Source organism: Staurois parvus, unplaced genomic scaffold (assembly GCF_062004578.1).
Source record: "Staurois parvus isolate SC_StPar_1 unplaced genomic scaffold, SC_StPar_1.0 ptg000795l, whole genome shotgun sequence".
Lineage (NCBI taxonomy): Eukaryota > Metazoa > Chordata > Amphibia > Anura > Ranidae > Staurois > Staurois parvus.
This window is the reverse complement of record NW_028318591.1, coordinates 2,337,501-2,361,150: the sequence shown is the minus strand read 5'-3', so window position 1 is coordinate 2,361,150 and position 23,650 is coordinate 2,337,501. Positions and strand designations below refer to the sequence as shown.

Here is a 23,650-nt window from a genome sequence, read left to right as displayed (position 1 = left end):
GGGTGGTCAACTGTATCAAAGGCAGCTGAAAGGTCCAGAACTAGGAGCACAGAATAACGCCCAATGGTTTTAGCTGTTAGTAAATCGTTTGTGAGTTTCAGGAGAGCCGTTTCTGTGGAGTGTTGAGGGCAAAATCCAGACTAAAGGAAATCAAGAAGGTTATTCTTAATGAGGTGGTCACTTGGTTGTAGACCAGGCATTCAAGGAGTTTGGAGAAAAAGGGGAGCAAGGAGAAGGCTAGTGAAGATTGGTGGGGTTCAAGGAAGGATTTGTAAGTATGGGGGTGACTAGTGCATGTTTTAGAGTGTTGGGGAAGATGCCAGAAGAGAGGGAGAGATTGAAGATGTGAGTTAGAGAGTGAAGAATAGAGCCATAGGGTGATTGCAGTATTTGAAAAGGAACAGGGTGGTTAGGTGGGTGTTAGAAATACGTTTATCTGCCTCGTCCATAGTAGCAGAGACGAATAAGGGAAGTGCTGAGTGTACCTGTGGACATGGGGTGTTAGGTGGGGGAGTTATCTGTAGAGTGGAAATTTCATCACAAATTATATCAATCTTATTTTTTAAGGAGATTGGCGATCTCTTGGACAGTGAGTGAGTTAGTGGGTGGAGGCAGTGGAGAACGAAGTAGAGAGGTAGAGAAGGTATTAATGAGAGTGATAAAATAGGTCTGCTTGGCAGTATGGAGGCAAGAATTGTATTTTTGGTGGGCAGTTTTCTATTGGTTGAAGTCTTTGCGAGACTTAGGCTACGTTCACACTACCGTTGTGTGCAGGCGGCAGAGAGGCGTTTGGGAAGCGTTTTTACCGCTTCCCAAACGCCTCTGCCAATTCTGCACACTACAGCATATGGTGCTGTTTTAACGGGAGCGTTTGCGTCATGGCAAAACGGACGCCTCTGGTCGAGTCATGAGGCGTTGTAGCCTCCTATTCTAGTCTATGGTGCCGCTCCACAAACGCCCGGCCGGCGTTTGCGGCGCAGTTGCGACGTGGTTGCCGGGCGTTTGCGGAGCGGTAACACCATTCAAACTGCATTATAGGCATTTGTGGGGTGTTTCTAACACTCAGCAAACGCTTAGCAACCGCCCCTAAACCGCACATGCGGCGTTTGTGAAGCGTTTGCCAAGCGATGGTAAAACAGCCAAGTGTGAACGAGCCCTTAGTCTTACGCCACAGACACTCCAAAGTGCGGTTATGTTTTTTGAGACTTCTGGAATTGTCTGTGTCAGGGTTGTGGGGGTCGGGGCCTGATTCTGTGTGTAGTGAGTGGGGCAAGCATATCCAAGGTGGAGGTCAAGGATTTATTGTAGACAGAAGTGGCTAGATTGGGGCGGGACAGGGGTAAGATTTTGTCATAGAGGTGGTCAGCAGCAGAGTAGAGAAGAGTTAAGGGCTCATGTACACTGCAGCTGATAAACTCACGTTTAGGAGCCATACAGCGTTTTTTTCAGCAGCCCCTGAACTCCCCCTAATGTTTTCCTATGTGTCCATGTACACATCTTTGTTTACAGTTGTTTACAGGCATTTGAGTTTACAGTCGTTTCTTTGAACACAGAAAAATTGCGTTCAGCAGTCGATTTTATCAGTGTTTCAAACACAAAATGCTTGGAAAACGTGGCTTAACGCAACAAATCATGTTTATAATTGTTTGCATTTGAATTTTTTTTTTTTTTTAACTCTTCCAGTTCCCGATGCTGTCCAGAGCCTTTTTTCATCATGAAAAATGCATGGAAAGCGTTTTCAAGGTACTCAAATAGACAAAACACTGAACACAGGATGTTCCTACCAAGCTTGTCACACATTGTAATGACCTATTCACACCTCAGACCTCTCCCACCCTTGGAAACAAAAGATATGTTAATGATCATTCACACCTCAAATTCCTCATGAAGACCCCCTGCCAGGTGGCCCTAATGACTCCCCCCACCAGACACCTTTCCCACCCTTGGAAACAAAAGCAATGTTAATGAGCAATTCACACCTAAGCTAATCTCAACACATACTGCTGTCTCTGCTTCTACTCTCTGTATTTCTCTGAAACAGTCTGAAATAGTTAATAATTTACCACTTTTCAGTGCATTTGGGAGGTTCTCCTGTGCTTATCTTTAAAAAATGCTTCTAAATGCAAACGCGCATAAACGCGTTATGCAAACATAGCTAAACAGATATTTTTTAACCAATTCAATACCGGGCAATTTTACACCTTCCTGCCCAGGCCAGTTTTCAGGTTTCAGCGCTCTCACACTTTGAATGACAATTGCGCGGTCATACAACATTGTACCCAAACTAAAATTTTATAATTTTCTTCACACAACTAGAGCTTTCTTTTGGTGGTATTTAATCACCGCTGGGGTTTTTATTTTTTGCTAAATTAACAAAAAAAGACCAAAAATTTTGAAAAAAAAAAAAAAGTTTTTCTTTGTTTCTGTTATAAAAGTTTGCAAATAAAGAATTGTTCTTCATAAATTTAGGCCGAGATGTATTCTGCTACATGTCTTTGGTGAAAATAACCCAAATTAGGATGTATTATTTAGTTTGTAGGAAAGTTATAGAGTTCACAAACTATGGTATAGATCTGAATATTGATCAATCCTGAAGTACTGACGGCCAATCTAATTTCTTGAGGTCCAAGAATGTCAGAATAGTACAGATATCCCCCAAATGACCCCTTTTTGCAGAGTAGACAGTCCAACGTACTTCATAAGAGGCATGGCAAGTTTTTTGAAGTTGTATTTTTTTTGTCATAATTTTTTGGAAAATTAAAAAATTAAAAAAATTTGTTTCACTATTTTTTTTTTTACATATTGTCACCAGTGCAGTACAGCGTCATCATATAACTGGCATGGCGGTGATCAGGGACACTGACTGGTGACAGTATGAAAAAAAAAATATATATATTTTTTATTAATTTTTTTTTTCTTTTTTTTAAGATTTTTTTTTCATATTTCACTATGACCAAAGTAGTACAATGTTACCATAGTAACATTGTACTACTTTGGGTAAGTGATCAGTATTTTTTTTTTTTTTTTTTTTTTTTTTACACAATTTGCTTATAGCAAAGAATTACTTTGCTATAAGCAAGCATTTACCTGAATGACATCGATTCATTCAGGTTTTGGTTTTTTTTTGTGCTTAGCTGTGATTTGGCCACAGCTAATCACATGACATGTGCATGTGATTAGCTGTGACCATTCACAGCTAGACACTAGTATACAATGGATGGCATGAATGAAGCCATCCATTGTATACAACTGTCATGTGACCTGCTGTGATTGGTCACAGCAGGTCACATGGTACCGGCAACGGGGCCGATACTCAGATCTGTCATCGGCTGTGTCCGAGGTACACGGCCGGTGACAGATCGCCCCGCTCTGCAGGAGCGCAATCTGCGCATGTGCGGGAGGACGCAATATGGCGTCCACCCGGAACGCTGATGACATTTGCCGCCCGCCATTCAGCCATAGGGCGGGCGGCAAATGGTTAACATACGCTTTCCAGCAGTCAGTTTCCATCGTTCAGAAGTGTCCCGTGTACATGGGGCCTAAGGTAGCGAAGGTCTCTATGGGTAATTGTCAGACGTTTGGAAGGAGAGGTGGTGGAAGGCAGGGAGAGAGTGAAACTAAAAAGGAGGTGATCACAGAGAGGAAAAGGATTGTTGGAGAGATTGGACGGAGTGCATAGGTAGGAGAATACAAGATCTGCGGTGTTTCCACCGGAGTGAGTAGAAGCATGTACCCATTGCTTAAGGTCAAATGAGGAGGTTAAACTAAGAAGTTTAGAAGTAGCAGGAGTGTTAGTATTACCGGGGATGTTGAAATTCAGAGCAGCGTGCCTTCGCCACTTTTCTGCCAGTTGCATTCAGACTATACAAGTTCAAACAGTGAGAGTCTAAAGGCAAACAACTTTAAAGGAAAAGTTCACCTTTCATAACAGGTTACACCCATATTCAGGGTGTAACATGTTAGGAAGGGACCGGCCTTTGCTCCTCCCCGCTTTGACAGCTTGCGGGGGGGGGGGGGGGGGGGGGGGATCTACTTTTACCCGCTAGCTGTCACAATTTTTAAAACAATGCGGTCGTGTTGGGCTCATCCCACCCCAACTTGTCACTCATTCACAGTATTCTGTGAAGGAGGACACTACAAGTTCCGACAGCCTTTGCAGTTCTCAGCTTGTAGTTCTCAATGAACTACTATGGCGCTGTGGAGTGCTGTGGTGGTTCATTGAGTCTTCCTGTCAATAGGTATTTGCTTGCTCATACGGGTTGTAGGACAACAAAGATAGATACACTGACAGGTCTGCAGGAGGTCTGCATGGTATCAGCGATCTGCTGATCACTGATGCAATGCTTTAAAGGCCCCAGAAACAAAAAAGAATAAATGCATATTTTTTTACCTGCAAAAAAATGTGCATTTATTATTTTTTGTAAAAAGGTGGACTTATCTTTTAAGCACTGTGACACCAATGGTGATAGCAAGTGTTTATATATGTACAAAAAAAATGTATGTTAAAAAAAAAAACCATTAAAGGCTTAAAGGATATTGAAATAAAACTGACCCCAAACCATTTACATTTCCCTTTAAAGTCAGTACTTTCATAAATATATGGAATCTACTAATGCATGCTTTAGATATATGGGCAACCTATTAAATGATAGATAGGTGTATATTCTTTTTTGGACCACACTGCTCTTATGACAGGTGCTCTTAGAGGGAATATACTATTAACCAGGCCACATATTTTTTACATCTTTGTGTGATTTAAAGGTCATGTCGGACTTGAGATGAAAGTTAGAACTTCAAAGCCGAATTCAAGGAAAATTCTTATCCGCAAACACTGGAAGATGAAGCTTTATAGAGAACTTCAAACATACGACAGAGGTCAGTGGGGTCAGGAAAAAAAGGCGGCTTAAGCGGATATACAAACTATTTTGCTTTCCTTGGTTCCTCCCTACCCCCTTCATCAACATTACTTATTAAATTTTTAAATAAAACCTTTCCATTTTCATTACATACCTAATTTTTATATATCCAGTGCCGTCATTACTGGGACTCTGGGCTTGTATATGCAATGCAGGCAGACCACAGCTGGTAGAAAAGGCCAGCAGGGTTCTGTACATAATTTTCTGAAAACATCACAGCACCCTGCCTCAGTACTCCACTTGAACAGCCTTTAGCCCTGATACAAGGGCTAGCTGATGCTGGACATCCTCCAGCCAGGAAAGGAGGCAGGCTCTATCTGACTTGCTGCAGCTTCTAATGCACACTGTGAGAAGCTCACAGTGAAATCAGAGTAAGCTATTTGAGTACATGAGAAGAGCCAACACAACTGTGCAAGACTGGAGTCCAGCTTTAATAAATAAATTTAAGTTTAAAAATTAATAAAAAGTAATAAAAAATGTTAGAGTATTAAGAAGATGGTTAATTCTATAAGGGGTGTGAATAGGGGCGGACTGACCATTTGGAAACTCGGGCACTGCCCCAGGGCCCGGGGTCAGTAGGGGGCCCCATGAGATGCCCCTGGTACCTTTTTCAAGTTTGAGTTTGAGCAAGGACACAGGGGCCCCATGATCCCTTATTGCCCAAGTTCCCCATGAGTTGTCAGTCCGCCCCTGGGTGTGACTTGCAGAAGGACTACTGGAATGTATACCAGACATGCAATATAACCACAATATAATTAAAAGGAGCCCCATGCTTCTAACTGTTGGATAAAACACGAAGAAATGTCAGTTCTTTCCACGTCCGGCCCACAGGACTCACCTGTTCCTCAGCCCTGTGCCATTGCCACAAGACCCACCACCAACCAAAGTCTGCAGAGAGGGCAAAGCGGAACGGCTTAGTTGCTGCCGACTAGGACCCCTTCTTCCACCGGGCATGACAAGGTGCCAGTCCGTGTCCAGCAGTCAGCTCCACTCCGAGGCCAGGAATACAGGGCAACGCCGTTTTCTGCTCTGCAGAGAGAAGGAAGAGAAGCGTTAACATGGCACTATTGGGGTAAAAGAACACCATTGTAAACCCAACCATTAAAACCTCAGCCTTTTACATTGTCGTTGTTTCAAATGTCATTTCCACTCATCTCTTTAAATCTTCAGCTTTCATTAAAATATCTGGTGATCTTGTTATGAAGGTCCTTGTTTGGGCATTTCCTGGTTTAGGGTGACAACAGTCTGTCCCGGTCGTCTTATTGCTCTCCTGTGTTGTCAATTGGTCTACAGCAGCCTCTCTCAATACAGAGGAACCCTTGAAATAACTTTCTGGTCACAGGGGAACCCCTACTAATAATTAATCTACAGCTCATGATACATTAGTGCAGTGGTTCTTAACCTTGTTGGAGGTACTGAACCCCACCAGTTTCATATGCGCATTCACCGAACCCTTCTTAATTGGAAAAATAAAATATGATTTTTAAAATTCAAAACATAGGTATATATTTAGGTATATATTTATACATAGGTGCACAAAATGAAAAAAACCGTTAAGAACAAAGAACAAAACCATTAAAACATGATTTTCACACAAAAACATAATAATGAACATTTACTGCACGAATCATATGCGTCGGGTGTGGGTCTTCACCTCTGCCGAACCCGCGAGACTGACTCACTGAACCCCTGGGGTTCGATCGAACCCAGGTTAAGAACCACTGTTTTATAGTAATTCATCCCCCATAGTAATTCATCCCCCATATAGTAATTCATCCCCCATATAGTAATTCATCCCCCATAGTAATTCATCCCCCATATAGTAATTCATCCCCCATATAGTAATTCATCCCCCATATAGTAATTCATCCCCCATATAGTAATTCATCCCCCCTATAGTAATTCATCCCCCCTATAGTAATTCATCCCCCCTATAGTAATTCATCCCCCATATAGTAATTCATCCCCCATATAGTAATTCAACCCCCATATAGTAATTCATCCCCCTATAGTAATTCATCCCCCATAGTAATTCACCCCCCATATAGTAATTCATCCCCCATAGTAATTCATCCCCCATAGTAATTCATCCCCCATATTAATTCATCCCTTATATAGTAGTAGTAAGTAAGTAGCAAGTAGTAAGCCAAGTCCCCCCTGTGTCAATTCACTTACCTTTGCTCCGCGCGTTCCTCTCGCCGTTCCGGTCTTCAGGGCGGACTGTGAGAGGAGCCTAGCTCCTCTCACGTTCGTCACGCTGCCCCACCTACACACATCCTGACAGCCAATCACTGGCTATCAGGATGTGAGTGGCAGCGAGACTGGCCAATCATCAGAGTCCCTGCCGCCCGAGAGGAGGGAGGGGAGCGGGCGTCCAGCACACAAGAGCCGCATTAAAGCGTGTAAAGAGCCGCGGCTTGCCGACCACTGGGCTAAGCGATGTTGCGTGACTACCTGCAGCCAATGATGGACAAGCGGGGCATGTCATCATGAATCATATGAGTCGGGTGTGGGTCTTCACCTCCGCCGAACCCGCGAGACTGACTCACCGAACCCCTGGGGTTCGATCGAACCCAGGTTAAGAACCACTGCATTAGTGTGATGGTCAGTGAAAAGAATGCGCCTTACACGTGTAGTCATTGAGAAGAATTATTTCCTTACAGACAGCTAAAAAGATCAGTGGTGTCAGTGGGAACTTATCTGAGAGGCAGAAATTGCTCATTGGTCAAGGAACCCCTAGCAATCTCTGGAGGAACCCTATGGTTCCATGGAACCCTGAATTAGAAACCCTGATCTACACACTACTTGGGAAAGGTACAAACCAAGAGAAGCTTTATTAAACTTGAAGCCTGAACTCTGTACTAATAAACAATTTAGTTTACTGAGATTTCTTTTCACGGTGGCCAAACAGGTTTTAGTTAAAGCATGGTGGTCATCAACCCCTACCATAGACTGACTGAAACGGAAAATTTATTGGTCTCTCCTCAATAAGAAAATGTTGTTGGCCCTCAAAGATCCCATCTCTACGTTCAAGCGAATCTGGATTGATCGTTATCCCCCAACTGATTTCAATGGCTCACTGTTGGAACTTTGAGGAAGTAGTTGTTAACCCCAACTATAAGGTGTTGAAGACCCAACCACAACCCTCCAACCCCCCTTCTGTCCATAACCTTTTTCCCTAAGACCCAACCCTTTTCAATTCTATTACTCTGATCGATCACTTTTTCCTACCTTTAGTTTTAGCTAAGGAACAGCAAATCTCTAGGTGAACTTTTGCCTTCTCCCCCTTTTGAGTCCTTGAGGAACTACTGCATTTAAAGGGATTGTTCAACTTCACCAAAGAACTGCCTATTCAGGTAAGGGGCTTCTGTGGATAAAAAACTGTGTGTCTCTGACTAAAGTTGAACAATGCCCTTGCTATAGGTGTAGGCCCGTTATTCATGAAGCCTGACTGGAATACTCCAGTTCTTTGGTGAAGGTGAACTATCCCTTTAACTGCTTCCCGCTAGGCCTATAGTATTACAATGGCTGGGTGGGACCGCTATTGTTCTGGGAGGAAGTCAGCAAACACAGCAGATCACCAATTGCAGTAAAGCGCCAATGACATGATGAGACACCCTGCTAACAGGTAGGAAGCCTCACTTTCGTCCTTCACTGCGTGCGCTGCCAGTAATATGGAGTCATGTCAGAGCTTACCTATCTTCAAAGAGGGCAAATTGTTGGTACCGCTTAGCTGGTGCCTCTGTGACTGAAGTCGTCAATTTATTTGCAGTGTCGCGAGGTTCAGTATCAAAGGTTACAACGGCATATACAGTTTCCAAGAATCCATCTTCTGACAAGCATAAGCGCCGTGGACATGGTCAACTGATCGAAAGAGACAGAAGGACACTGTGCAGGACTGGGACCCAGAATAAGAAAACAACTGCTGCAAAAGTGACTGCAGAGCTCAATCTCAGTCTTCACGGGACTGAGAGTGAGCTCTGCAGTCGCTTTTGCAGCAGCTGTTTTCTTCTTCCGGGGCACAATCCTGTGCAATGTCCTTTTGGCTCTTTCAGTCAGTTGACCATGTCGACCGCGATTATGGTGATCAGACGATGGTTTCCCAGAAACTGTATATGGCGTTGTAACCTTTGATACATCATCATAACTTTTGATACTGAACCTCACGACACGGCCAATAAATTGGCAACTCACAGAGGCACCAGCTAAGCGGCACCAACAGTTTGCCCTCTTCGAAGCTCAGTAAGCGCTGACATGACTCTATTACTAGCAGCACACGTAGCGAATGACGAAAATGAGGCTTTCCACCTGTTAACTAGGTGTCTCATCACACAGCGGAAGCAAAATAATGTTACATCATTTCCGCTTTTAACATGAAACATTGTCACTTTCACACCTGCAAATCGTGTAATGTTTCCATTTTTTTTTGTCCAACGCCTGTAGGTAGGTAGGTAGGTGTGATGTTCAGGTGTCTTCATGCTCTTTGGCCAACTGGTGTATTTGCCCATTTCGTACCCAGGCTGTGCTTTCTGTTCCATGGTGCTGCACAGTGATGATACTTTCCTCCTCTTTTCTCTCTCACTTTCTATTCAAGCCTACACATCTGGTCACACTGACTGAAATCATAAGACTCTCTCCGCCGTTGACTGATCTCATCTTGGCAGTCATTTACCCAAGCAGCTTACCGTTTGCTAAATATATAGAATCGCAAGGAGGGGGGACGCCACGCAACCGGATATGAAGCCTTTGAGATACATGAAGAGGAAGCAGGTCAAAAACCTGAGTCACATAAAAAAAAAAGACACTTAACAATGGTTAAAAATAAAAAACTGCACTCAAAGTCCTGTCTATTGCTCTCAGCCTCCTTCAAATTCCTTTTTGTTGCTGTGATCTGACTCTCTGCGAGAGGGTGGCTACGTTCCCCATGGTCCCATTGTATGTGGGAACGTAGCCACCCTCTTGCTCGCTATCCTTTACCAATTCAGCTGGAGTTCAGAGTTTTCTGTGTAAAGAAGGAGGTGTAGTCACTGCAGAGAGAAGGCGGATTGGCGGTACTGAACTGGTAAAGGAAGCTGAAAAATAACTGACTAACTGCCAGGATAACCAGGTGAAAGAAGATTAAAAAAAGCCCCAAAAAACCTAATTAGTAATGTAGTCATGACATCTAAGAATTGCTAAATTTATTCTGCTGCTTCTGAACGGACGTCCGGAGGAGAGCACTGACTGCAGCGCCACAAAAACAATCCATCCTGAACCCTTTCACTGTCAGGTCCATACAGTGTACAGACCTGACAGGGGGGGGATTTACACGCACTCCTGGTGGTTGCAGCCACATCTGACAAGTAAACTCCTGCCTGTCAGGTGGAAGCATTCAGGGAGCTGTGATGTCACCCAGATGTTTCCACATTGCACCCCCCCCTTACCCCGGTAACAGTGCCCCCGCACTCCTGGTGGTTGCAGCCACTGGGAGTGTGTATACATCTGACAAGTAAACTCCTGCCTGTCAGGTGGAAGCATTCAGGGAGCTGTGATGTCACCCAGATGCTTCCACATTGCACCCCCCTTACCCCGGTAACAGTGCCCCCGCTATGCATCCCAGGCTCAGTTTGCCCATCTGCAGGCCCGGGACCAACATAGCGGGTGCCACTGGGTAGAGGGCACACATCCGCCCTCCTCCCCTTCTTGTTGCTGACCCAGAAGTGAGTCCCTAGCCAGTAAAGAATGTAATGTAGTGCGCTCTGCATTGCATTACATTCAGTGGAGCGCAGGGGAGACATCCAGGGACTATTAGACCCTGCAGGTCTCACTAAAGAGAGACTGCCACCAAAAAATGAAGTAGAAAATTTATTTTTTTTAAATTGTAAATTTTTTTTTAAAAAAGTTACACCTAAACACAAAATCCCCTCCCAAAAAAAAGGTTTGTGGCCCTCGTACACACATATGAACATAAACACACGCGTCAGGGTCACCAACGCATGAAAATGTTGATTGTGATTCACGTGTTACATATCACCGCATACGCAGGTGTGAGAACAATAATTCTAGTACCAGGCCTTCTTCATAGTGCCAAAATGATGACCTATAGGGGACTTTTAAAATGTTGTGTTTGGACAATATAGGGTACAGTTTGTCGCCATTTCACAGGCACACACAAAATTTGACATGTTGGGTATCTATTTACTCAGAATAACCTCATCTTTTATATTTTATCCCAAAAAATTGGTGATTTATTGTGTTTGTGTGCAATAAAGTGATTCTAAAAAGGCATCATTTTTATTTTTTTTAAATAACAAACATGTCTCTTCTTACCTGCTGTGTGTAGTGGTTTTTTTGCACATAGCAGTCCAGATCCTCCTCTTCTCGGATCCCCCGCAGGCTTTCCTGGCTCCTCCCTCCTGTTGGGTGTCACCACAGCAAGCAGCTTGCTATGGGGGCACCCGCTGCTCCATGTATCCATTCATACAGGGAGCCGCAGCTCTCCCTCTTCTCACTGGCTCACTTGCTGTGATTAAAAGCAGGGGGAGCCAATGGCTCCCGCTGCTGTCTCAGCCAATGAGAAGAGGGAGTCACAGGATAGCTGAGACTCCAGTGCACATCGCTGGATTGAGAGTGGGCTTAGGTGAGTATTGGGGGGCTGGGGAGGGATACTACACACAGAAGGTTTTTTACCTTCATGCATAGAGTGCATGAAGGTAAAAAAAACCTTCAGTCCTTACAGCCACTTAAACTTCAGCTTATTTTTTACTAAAATTTTACATTTCTTAGACCTTTGCAGCAATATTGTGTGACATAAACAACTGCAACTACCACTATTATATTGTCTAGGGTGTCTGCTTTCAGAAAATATATACAATTTTGGGGGTTGATGCAATCTTCAGGCCTAAAATGATTTTTTAAACGTGTTAACCACTTGCCGCCCTGCCACTGTAGAAATACGGCGGCAAGGGCAGGTTAAACCACGCTTTAAAAAACGTGTGTTTTGTAAACAGAAAGGGGGCGCACGCGAGGCGCGCCACCGCCCTATCTGTCCCACCGATCACCGCCACGGATGTCAGTCGACGGGTCACAGCCGGTCCTTACCGGCTGTTTCCCGGCAATCGGCGGTAAACAGTGACAGACAGCACAGCTGCAGTAGCTGTGCTGTCTGTCACTTCCCTGACAGCTCGAGGACGAGCTGATCAAGAAAGAAGAGTTTCTCTCCTCGATCAGCGGTGTCCCGTGCAGCACACACCCCCGCCCCCTAGTAAAACACTCCCCTCACTCAGATAACCCTTCCCTGCAAAATAAAGTTAACCCCTTCCTCCCCAGTGCCATTAGTACAGTGTCAGTGTTTTGTTTTTTTTGCACTGATCACTGTATTAGTGTTTTTGGGGATGTCAGTGACCCCAAGTCAGTACCCCCCAATGTCAGAATGTCCTCCCCAGTCCCGCCATAAGTCGCTGGTCGCTGCCATAAGTCACTGATCGCTGCCATTATTAGTATAAAAAAAAAAAACTAAAAATCCCAGTATCTTTCCCGTCATTTGTAAACGCTATAACTTTCACGTAAACCAATTAATTTACACGTATTGGGTTTTTTTTTTAGCAAAGACATGTCACAGAATGCATTTTGGCAGAAATTTGACTAAATTTGATTCTTGCATTTTTTTTTTACTGGACATGTTTTATAGCAAAAAGTCCAAAATATTGTTTTTTTTCCTCAAAATTGTCAGCCTTTTTTTTATAGCGCAAAAAATAAAAACCGCACAGGCAATCAAATACCACCGAAAGAAAGCTCAATTTGTGGGGAAAAAAAGGATGTAAATTTAATTTATGTACCGTATTGCATGACCGCGCAATTGTCCGTTAAACTAGCGCAGCGATGTATAGCAGAAAAATGGCGTAAATTGCAGTATCTATATCATAGTTTGTAGACGCTATAACTTCCACACAAACCAATCAATATACACTTATTGGGATTTTTTTTTACCAAAAACATGGAGCAGAATACATTTTGGCCTAAATTTATAACCAACTTTGAGTTTACTATATATTTTTTATAGCTGAAAGTAAAAAATATTGTTTTTCTTCAAAATTTTTGGCCTTTTTTTGTTTATAGCGTGAAAAATAAAAAGCGCACAGGTGATCAAATACCACCGAAAGAAAGCTCTATTTGTGTGAAAAAAAAGACGTAAATTTCGTTTGGGTGCAGCATTGCATGACCGCGCAATTATCAGTTGAATTAGTGCAGCGCCGAGCAGCAAAAAGAGGCCTGGTCGTTAAGGGGGGTAAATCCTCTGGAGCTCAAGTGGTGATTAAAAAAGAAAAAAAAAACACAAAAATGGCTCTGGCTGCAAAAGGATAAAGCCCATTCCACTGCTTGGAAACCTGGAAGAAGTTACCTTACTGGCGTGTGTTACCACAACCAAAGCGCTGCTGGACCTTTTCATTTAGAAAGGTCATGGAGTTCTGGTGAGTTTGGTGCGATACTGGAGAAGGAGCACTGTGAGCACTTCATCAGTTTGAAGCACGTGGCACTTTTCAGGATCGTTTGCAGGAAGTATTGATTTGTGCACGCACTTCATTGAAAGATTTTGCATAGGATTCTTTTGAATAAAGGACACTATGGATTGAAAAATTCTTTATGAGATGTATTTCTCATATTTATTGATTTTGTAATTGTTAGATTCATTTCAGCGCTACCCTTTTCACTATTTTTCTTTAATTTGAATTACTGTATTTTCCGGCGTATAAGACGACCCCCTACTTTTCCTGTTAAAATATAGGGTTTGGGCTATACTCGCCGTATAAGACTACCCCTCTTCCAACGCACACCAAATAAAAATGAAAAAACATCAGATTTGATTTCAATATGGTATGGTATTTCAGTATGGTATTCCAATGATGGGGTGCTATTCCTCCCACTGACACCAATGATGGGGCACGATTCCTCCTGCTGATACCAATGATGGGACACTATTCCTCCCACTGACACCAATGATGGTGCCCCATCATTAGTGTCAGTGTGTGAGGAATAGTGTCCCATCATTAGTGTCAGTGGGAGGAATAGTGCCCCATCATTAGTGTCAGTGTGTGAGGAATAGTGTCCCATCATTAGTGTCAGTGGGAGGAATAGTGCCCCATCATTAGTGTCAGTGGGAGGAATAGTGCCCCATCATTCGTGTCAGTGGGAAGAATTGTGCCCCATCATTGATGTCAGTGGGAAGAATTGTGCCCCATCATTGGTGTCAGTGGGAAGAATTGTGCCCCATCATTCGCGTCAGTGGGAAGAATTGTGCCCCATCATTGGTGTCAGTGGGAAGAATTGTGCCCCATCATTGGTGTCAGTTGGAAGAATTGTGCCCCATCATTGGTGTCAGTGGGAGGAATAGTGCCCCATCATTGGTGTCAGTGGGAGGAATAGCACCCCATCATTGGTATCAGTGGGAGGAATAGTGCACCATCATTGGTGTCAGTGGGAGGAATAGTGCACCATCATTGGTGTCAGTGGGAGGAATAGCACCCCATCATTGGTGCAGGGCAGGGAGGGCACAGGACACAGCACTTGGGACAAAATGTATGTGAACTAGTTTGATACAGGAATGTTATACTATGTGATTTTAGTGTATTTGGTGAATTTCACTTTTTTGACATTTTTAAATTTCCCACCGGTTCCGTCCCCTGTACATCTTGACATCGCAGGGAACAGAACCCAGAGGACATTGCCAGGGACACTGCAGGAGGGACATCGCGGGAGCGCAGGACAAGGTAAGTGAAGAACAGATCCCGGAGCAACCCCGCAGTGTATTCCCGAGTGTAGCTCGGGGTTACCGCTTGTGGTGCTGAAACTTTACCCCGAGCTACACTCAGGAATACCGCCAGGGAGGTTAAGGTACATAGTAATGTGCGTTGCAAGAATGCAACGCTTTTATTATTAATGAGCTGTCAATGCAGGGATGAAAATTTCCATTACCCCCCCCCCCCTTACATTTTTTGTTCGATGCAGTGAGGTATATGCGTTGTGCTGCGCTGCAGTGTGTTGGGGTGCCAGTTGCAACAGAGAGCAATTCAACAACATCACACATAGAGCGGGTGCATTGTCATGTATCAAGGTAGAGATTTTTTTTGTGCGCATTGCCACGACTGACAAGTGCGACTGCCCCTTAGATGTATGGCTCTGCGTTCTCTGTAAAGCTTCACAAAGACATCCCGAGGACTTGTAGAATATAAATGAAGAATACTACCTGAGCGGTTCTCTTTAACGGAGTGCCAAGAAAAAAAAAATCAGCCAAGTATTATTCCTTCATGGAGTAATTAGCAGTGTTAGCGAGGAGTAAACATTAATAACTCATGAGCAGGAATTTGCTTTTTATAACAGCTCACAGGCTCCAGTATACTGGATTCTCACTCGGTTACAAGGAGTATTCGTTTATTTGCTGCCTTAAAGCAAACCTGTACTTTGCCCATTTTAGGTAAAGCATCAAGCCGACTTTCAGCTGCAAAAAACCAGGGTGGATTTGATTTACATCAAACTGATTTAAATCACGATTTAAATCACTAGTCAGTAAGGCTTGATGTAAATCCTAGTTTTCTACATAAAGACTAATTCTTGCTGGTATAACTTTAATATACAAGTAGATGAAGATTTTTAGAATAACAGCTTTTCATATTAGTTTTTTTATCCCCAGTTTAATAGGTTAATCATTCGTATTTGGACAACTTTTCTGTTGTACTTAGGAAGGAGAAAAATAATCATTCCCTTAATAATAACAATTTAAATAGATTTATTCAACTGAAACAATAACATTCCAGCATATGTGATTTGCTTAAACATCCATGTTTGATAACTAATTTGGCTAAACATATTATATATATTTTAAGAAACTTAGACTGTCAGCCCCTTCCTCCTCACACTTAGTTTCACTTTCTTCTTGTGCAGATCTATTCCACTCCAAACAATCAGAAAAATATTGTTTCTATTCTATTCACTGAACTTCTTGAAACTTAGCACTGAAGGGGTTGATTCTGTATTCATAGGTTTGTAGAAGTTAGGATGAAGGTCTTTTTCTTAACTCTGTTCATGTTATAACATTTTTGCTGTGAAGAAGAGGCATGTGATCTCCGCTGAGTCAAATTCAGTTTTGAGAACTGCAAAAGTAAACCGAGCATCTGTGATAATATCTTGTAGGCAGAGAAACTGCCCAATAATCTTACAGAAACCTCTGGAAGAGCATGACATTGTGAATGGATTCATGGAATTTATTTACCAAAAAAATTAAACATATACAGCCTTATTCTACGTAATTAAAAAACTAATCTTTATTTCAAGATGGAATAACCTTTGGATGGTAATATATTTTCCTCAAAAAGCATTTTATTTAAAAAAAAAAATCTGATTTAAATAAAAAAAATCCCATTTTTTTTTATTTTTTTTTTATTTTTTTAAAAAAATCATTGATTTTTATCCACCCTACAAAAAAGATACTTTGTTAACATTGTACTCAATACCTCCATTACTTTTTTCTTTTTTTTAGTTTTACTCCCTTTTCCTCATTCACATGTGTGGCAAGGACTCCGTGGATCGTTGTTCAGAGGTGTTGTATCCGCTTGCCACCACCTGCTTTAACCCCTTGGACCCTGCACTAGAATGGCGCAACCACTTGCATTGCATGTGGTTGCAAGTCGCTTGCAGAGCAGCCCTGTCATCTGAATGGGTCGCAATCGGCGGGTGGTAGCGCTCGCTGAAATAAACAGGAGGTACGATTCCTGCAGCAGCAGCATTTTGTTCCGCAGCTGAAAAATTTACCCCGTCATTTTCAGAAGGCGCTACTGCCCGCAGATCATGACCCATTTAAGTGAATGGGACAGCTCTGTACCATCTGCTTTAACCCCCTGGACCCAGCACTAGAATGGCGCAACCGCTTGCATTGCACGTGGTTGCAAGTTGCTTCCAGAGCAGCTCCACCATCTGAATGGGTTGCAATCGGCGGGCGGTAGCACTCGCTGAAATAAACAGGAGGTATGATTCCTGAAGCAGCAGCAATATTTTGTTCCGCAGCTGGAAAATTTACCCCGTCACTTTCAGAAGGCGCTACTGCCCGCAGATCATGACCCATTTAAGTGAATGGGGAAGCTCTGTACCACCTGCTTTAACCCCTTGGACCCCGCACTAGCGAGCCGCAACTGCCTGAATTTCATGTGGTTGCAGGGAGCTTGGACAGCAACCCAAATTATTTTAATGGGTCACAACTGGCGGGCAGTAGGACCTAACGAATGCATAAGGAAGTATAATTCCTGCCACAGCTGCAACCAAAATGATACCACTTGTCACTTTTGGAGAAAGCGAATGCCCGCCGACTGCGACCTATTCAAGTGAACGGGGCCGCTCTGTAAGCACATGCAATGCACAGGTCCAAAGGGTTAAAGGAGGTGGAGCAGCGCAATCCCATTCACTTGGATGGGTTGTGATCGGTGGGCAGTAGCGATTCCGAAAGCATCAGGGGGTATAATTCCTGCCGCAGCATGTGTACTCCCCCAGCCCCTGCAGATAAAGGGGGGAGCAGTAAAACTAAAGCTCAGCAGTGGATTTTTACCATGAATGAGCCCTAAAGCATTGTCCCCCACAGAACTGATTTTTGTTCAGTCCAGTAGCTGCTGACCCACTTCTGACGCCGAGCCTCACTCAAACCAGAAATCAGTGCAGAAGCAATCAGGGATTGTCCCCCTGTAATCCTCTATAGCAGTGGTTCTCAACCTTCCTAATGCCGTGACCCTTTAATACAGTTCCTCATGTTGTGGTGACCCCCAACCATAAAATTATTTACCCCGTAATTATAATTCATGAAGTGTCATTTTACCTCCAATACTGCTGCTTTCAACACAGTAGCTGCTTTCAACACAGTTGCTGAATTCAACACAGTAGCTGCTCTTTACACATCGGAAATATGTGTTTTCCAATGGTCTTAGGTGACCCCTGTAAAAGGGTCGTTTGACCCCCAAAGGGGTCACGACCCACAGGTTGAGAACCACTGCTCTATAGAATCTGCATCCACGTGACTGCTGATTGATATGCGTGTTCCGCTTTACAATGATGTTGCATAAAAAACAGGGAGGTCTTGTACAGTCTGAGCATGATTTTCAGGAACTTTAAAAGCAGAAAAAATAAAAATGTTCTATATCTCATCTCTCTCCTACCCGTACTAAAAACAGTGTGGCTGTCACAATGATCAAACAAATGGCAACCACCCCAACCTATAGTTGCAGCAAGGAGCACATGGAAGGGTCACGCATGTCAAAAAACAACAAAAATTCCCAGCTCACTTACCAGCCAGCCTGCAACAAACCGAATGACCCCAACAGTTCACATTACAAGGGGTTTGATGCGCACACATTTACAAATATATGCGTAAACTGCAGAGGCCACGTCACGGCACCCCAGTGTACTGCAGTCCTACCTAACCTTTGAAAGTCTCCTGAGTTGGAGCACATAAATAATAATGGATAGATTAACCGCCTCCCGCCTGCCATATTGTAGAAAGACGGACGCAAGGTGGTTCTCTCGTACTGGGAGGACGTCATATGACGTCCTCCCATTCTAACCAAGCATGCCCCGGCTCTGTGAGCGGATCACCGATCAACGGAAAGAGCCAAAGATGTCGGCTCGGTCATGTGATCAGCTGTGTCCAATCACATGACCGGCATTTCTCTCCTCACGAGCTGTCACGCTGACAGAGGAGAGGAGAGCCGGTAATCGGCATTCCTCGGAGGGGACATCTGCACTGATGATCAGTGTGCCCTGATGATCTGTGTAGACCCAGCAGTGCCACCTGTCAGTGTCCATCAATGCCACATTTCATTGCCCATCAGTGCCACATCAATGCCACATATCAGTGCTCATCTGAGCTGCCTTTCAGTGTCACCCATCAGTGCCAGTCAGTGCCACCTATCAGTGCTGCCAATCAGTGCCACCTATCAGTGTGCAGTGCCGCCTATCAGTGCCATGAGTGCTGCCTTTCAGTGCCCATCAGTGCCACCTACCAGTGCCTCCTCATCAGTACCACCTATCAGTGCCCATCAGTACAGCCTAATTAGCGCATATCAGTGAAGTAGAAAAATCACTGAAAATTTTGGGGAAAAAAAGTTTTTTCTTAGTTTTTGTTATAAAATTTTGTAAATAAGTGGTTTTTGGTTTAAGAAAAAATAAACCCTGAGGTGATTAAATACCACCAAAATAAAGATCTGTCACAAAAAAAATGATAAAAATGTCATATGGGTACAGTGTTGCATGACCGCGCAATTGTCATTCAAAGTGTGACAGCGCTGAAAGCTGAAAATTGGCCTGGACAGGAAGGGGGTATAAGTGCCCTGTAGGCTAGTGGTTGAGGGCAGGTATGCCTGGAGGGAACCCACCACTCCTTAATGGAATGGACCCCCAACAATGGCACAATAGCAGCGAAGGTGTCCAGTGTGTCCCCTCACCAATTCACCAAGAAAACAAATGGCATCCACCCCAACCTATAACTGGTCTTTGTAGCAACGTGGACGGTTAGAAAGGCCTAATTCAGTTTGTTGCCAGCTGGCTGGTAAGTGAGCTGGGAATTTGTGTCTGTCACGGTGATCACATGTTTAGGTGCCAGTCCTACCGGAGCTGATGAGGGAACATGGATGCAGACAGATATGTCCAGGCTCAGACATTCGCAGCCACTCTCAGCCTTTCATTACTTTGTACAGGCTAAACAGCTGCCACTGTAGGCACACAAATGGAGAAACAGAAAAAGGGCGCACCGACCTAGCGCATTATCATTTAAAATAATTTACTGAACAAAACAGGTATCATACTCACAATGGACATAATAACACAGGCATGTCAAACTGAACAAGATGTATGATCCAAACAACATCTGAGTCCATACGATGGAACCCTGGATGAGCCAACGGCTCTGAGGAAGAGGTTGTGTCCTCGAAACGCGTTAGACAGTTGGTCATCCAGGGTTCCATCGTATGGACTCAGATGTTGTTTGGATCATACACCTTGTTCAGTTTGACATGCCTGTGTTATTATGTCCATTGTGAGTATGATACCTATTTTGTTTCTTCAATAAATTATTTTAAACGATAATGCGCTAGGTCGGTGCGCCCTTTTTCTGCTTCTCCATTTGTATCCAGTGTATTTGGACCACCCCGGTCTGCTGAGGGCAGCAAGCAGTGCATATTCCAGAAAATTCCAGAACATTCCTATTGGGTCTACTGAGTCCTTTCCTAGCGCAGGAGTAAAGTGTTTGTTGTGTTGGATTCACTGTAGGCATACACCTGTTTTCCCTGCCACTAAAATCTGCTGATTCTTGCCACTGGAATCCAGTGTGTGCAGATAATCAGCCGAGAAAAGAAAGCCCACCGCAGTACTGCCACGTATCTACGTGGCTGGTGGCAACAGGTTGAAGAACCGCAAAAATATACACTGCTTAACCACTTGCCGCCCAGCCACCGCATATAAACGGTGGCAGGGCGGCACTCGTAGGCAAAAGCACGTTTTAAAACGGCTGCCTTCAAAACAGGTAGGGGGCGCGTGCCAGCCCTACCTGTCGCGCGGGTGTCAACAGCGGGTGTCAGCCGACGGGTCACGGACGGTTTTTACCGGCCGTTTTCCCGCGGTTGACGGTGATCGCTGACACAGAGCAGGGCTGCATTGTTTACACACAGCCCTGTTCTGTGTCAGTTCTCTGACAGCTTGTGAGAAGCTGCAGAGTTTCTCTCCCTGGATCAGCTGCCCCCTCCCTCCCCCGTCCAGTACACCCCCGCCCCCTAGTAAAACACTCCCCTTACACTGCAAATTCTAAAAATGTTAACCCCTTCCTCCCCAGTGACATTAGTACCGTTTCAGTGGTTTTTTTTCACTGATCACTGTATTGGTGTCACTGGGGATGTCAGTGACCCCAAGTCAGTTCCCCCCCCCCCCCCCAGTGTCAAAATGTCCGCCGCAGTCCCGCAGTCCTGCCATAAGTCGCTGGTCGCCGCCATATGTCGCTGATTGCCGCCAAAAGTCGCTGATCGGCGCCATTATTAGTATAAATAAAAATTAAAAATCCCAGTATATTTCCCGCCATTTGTAAACGCTATAAATTTCACGTAAACCAATTAATTTACACGTATTGGGATTTTTTTTAGCAAAGACATGTTGCAGAATGCATTTTGGTAGAAATTTATGACTAAATTTGATTTTTGCATTTTTTTTTACTGGACATGTTTTATAGCAAAGTGTCCAAAATATTGTTTTTTTTTCCTCAAAATTGTCAGCTTTTTTTTTATAGAGCAAAAAATAAAAACCGCACAGGCGATCAAATACCACCGAAAGAAAGCTCAATTTGTGGGGAAAAAAAGGATGTAAATTTCATTTATGTACCGTATTGCATGACCGCGCAATTGTCCGTTAAACTAGCGCAGCGCTGTATAGCAGAAAAATGGCGTAAATTGCGGTATTTATACCATAGTTTGTAGACGCTATAACTTCCACACAAAGCAATCAATATACACTTATTGGGATTTTTTTTACCAAAAACATGGAGCAGAATACATTTTGGCCTAAATTTATAACCAACTTTGAGTTTACTATATATTTTTTATAGCTGAAAGTAAAAAAATATCGTTTTTCTTCAAAATTTTTGGCCTTTTTTTGTTTATAGCGTGAAAAATAAAAAGCGCACAGATGATCAAATACCACCGAAAGAAAGCTCTATTTGTGTGAAAAAAAGGACGTAAATTTCGTTTGGGTGCAGCATTGCATGACCGCGCAATTATCAGTTGAATTAGTGCAGCGCCGAGTAGCAAAAAGAGGCCTGGTCATTAAGGGGGGTAAATCCTCTGGAGGTCAAGTGGTTAAAAAAATTCAAGGAACACTTTTTAATCAGAGTCTAGCATCAAGTCAATGAAATTCCTGGGATATTGATCTGGTCAGGTAAGTAGCAGAGGGGGTTGTTCATCAGTTTCAGCTGCTTTGGTGTTAAGGAAATTAGCAGCTTGTGCACTAGATGGGCAACAATGAGATGACCCCCAAAACAGGAATGGTTTTACATGAGTCCATACCTGGACCCTACAGAGGTTGCACAGGCAGTCCAACTCCTCCAGGATGGCACATCAATACATGTCATTGCCAGAAGGTTTGCTGTGTCTCCCAGCACAGTCTCAAGAGCATGCTTCAAGAGTTCCGCTTTAACGAATACAGTGCACATACAGATATAATAAAAGGATGCAATGCACATCCATATCTCATTAGATCGGAGCTCCAGTTTTTGTAAAAATTTAAATTCAGCAGCTACAAAAACTTTAGCTGCAGTCTTTTAATAAGCCGACACTCACTTGTCCCTGGTTCCAGCAGTGCGCTCACCCCAGGGGGTACCGTGAACAGTCTTTGCTCAACTGTGGGCACCCGGACAGCTGGGTGCCCACTGCACATGCGTGAGCCGTGCTGCACACTGATTGGTTCAGCAGTCTTCTGGGACCTGTGCTGTATCCCAGAAGACTGCAGAAAGGGAGGGGTGGAGAAGCACTTCCACACGGATCGCCTAGCCTAGGCGATCCGAGAGGAAGTGTGAGCGGGTACCTGTCAACATCGGGTACCCGCTCCCCCCCTCCCAAAAAGATTGGCCATTGTGAAAAAGGAAGGGGGGGGGGGGGAGGCCTTAAAGCAGAACTCCACCCAAAAGGGGAAGTTCCGCTTTAACGAATACAATGCACATCCAGATCTCATAACAAGGATACAGTGCACGCCCAGATCTCATAAATAGTAACCTCTTGCCACATGGGTAACCCAAACATAGGGTGGCAAAAAGGTGGGCTTTAGCGCCCACACCCCTCACATATACGTCCCTGGGTGGCACAGATTTCTGTGTTGGAAGCATGCTCCCAGTGCAGATACTGAGCTCTCACAGACAGTTCTGGTTCTGTTCTAATGATCAAGAGCAGGCGGGACCGGCTCTAAAACATGCGACTACTGTGATAGCCAATCACAAACCCCACCCCCTGCTGGGTGCAAGATAATGGGACACCAGAGCGGTCAGCAATAAAAAAAAAAAAACCGCAGAACAGTCAAAAGAGCAGCATAAAGATTATATCCAACAACCAGAAATTGAGATGCTCCATCTTTTCCATAGCAGCATAGATACTGTGACTTTGTGCTGCGCCACGGCGCAGGTGTGTTGCATTACTGTGTTGTGATGCCTTTTAAAAAGGCATGTAGATGTGTGCCATTAAAAATTAAGGACACGGTGGACCTTGGTGTGAAAGGTGTGAATGAGCCCCTTGAAGCCCCATTCTAGGTACCAGGAAAAAAGCCAAAACAAAACAAAAAAAAAAAAAAACACCCATGCTGTTTTTACCTATGAAAATTGTATTCCTCTCCATCAAGTCCTGATGTTTCTCTGCTGCATTTCAGTAACACATACAGGTCTTGTCCCTCCCCCTGCCTGAGACTGGACAGTGAAAGGAGAAGCAGAAAACTCATAAGCTCATCTCTCCATCACTCTGCTCCCTCCTCCTATCCGCATGCTCTAATTCAGTTGTGCTGCAGTGCTCATATGCTAAACGAACAGCGTGTTAATAAATACAGAGCTGAAATAATTAGTGTCTTCTATATCTGCCTGGAGTTCAGTTTAAAATGAAAGTGATGCAAAACGAAAGGCCACATCACTGTAACAGATGGTTTCTTGAGCGGTTATGTGCAACTTTATGTGTGATATAGGAGGAGGAACCAGGACAGAACGG

The 23,650-nt window shown here is 43.9% G+C and overlaps 1 protein-coding gene across 3 annotated transcripts in view; it reads right to left on the bottom strand.

Annotated features, from left to right (window-relative positions):
* TMEM39A (transmembrane protein 39A) overlaps positions 1-23,650 on the bottom strand; it is an 83,598-nt gene that overhangs the window by 21,449 nt on the left and 38,499 nt on the right. For all 3 annotated transcript variants that reach the window (XM_089654746.1, XM_089654747.1, XM_089654748.1), the window contains exon 2: positions 5,755-5,945. In XM_089654746.1, the coding sequence (XP_089510872.1) occupies positions 5,755-5,870 (116 nt within the window). In that variant the 5' untranslated portion in view covers positions 5,871-5,945. The remainder of the gene's footprint in view (positions 1-5,754; positions 5,946-23,650) is intronic.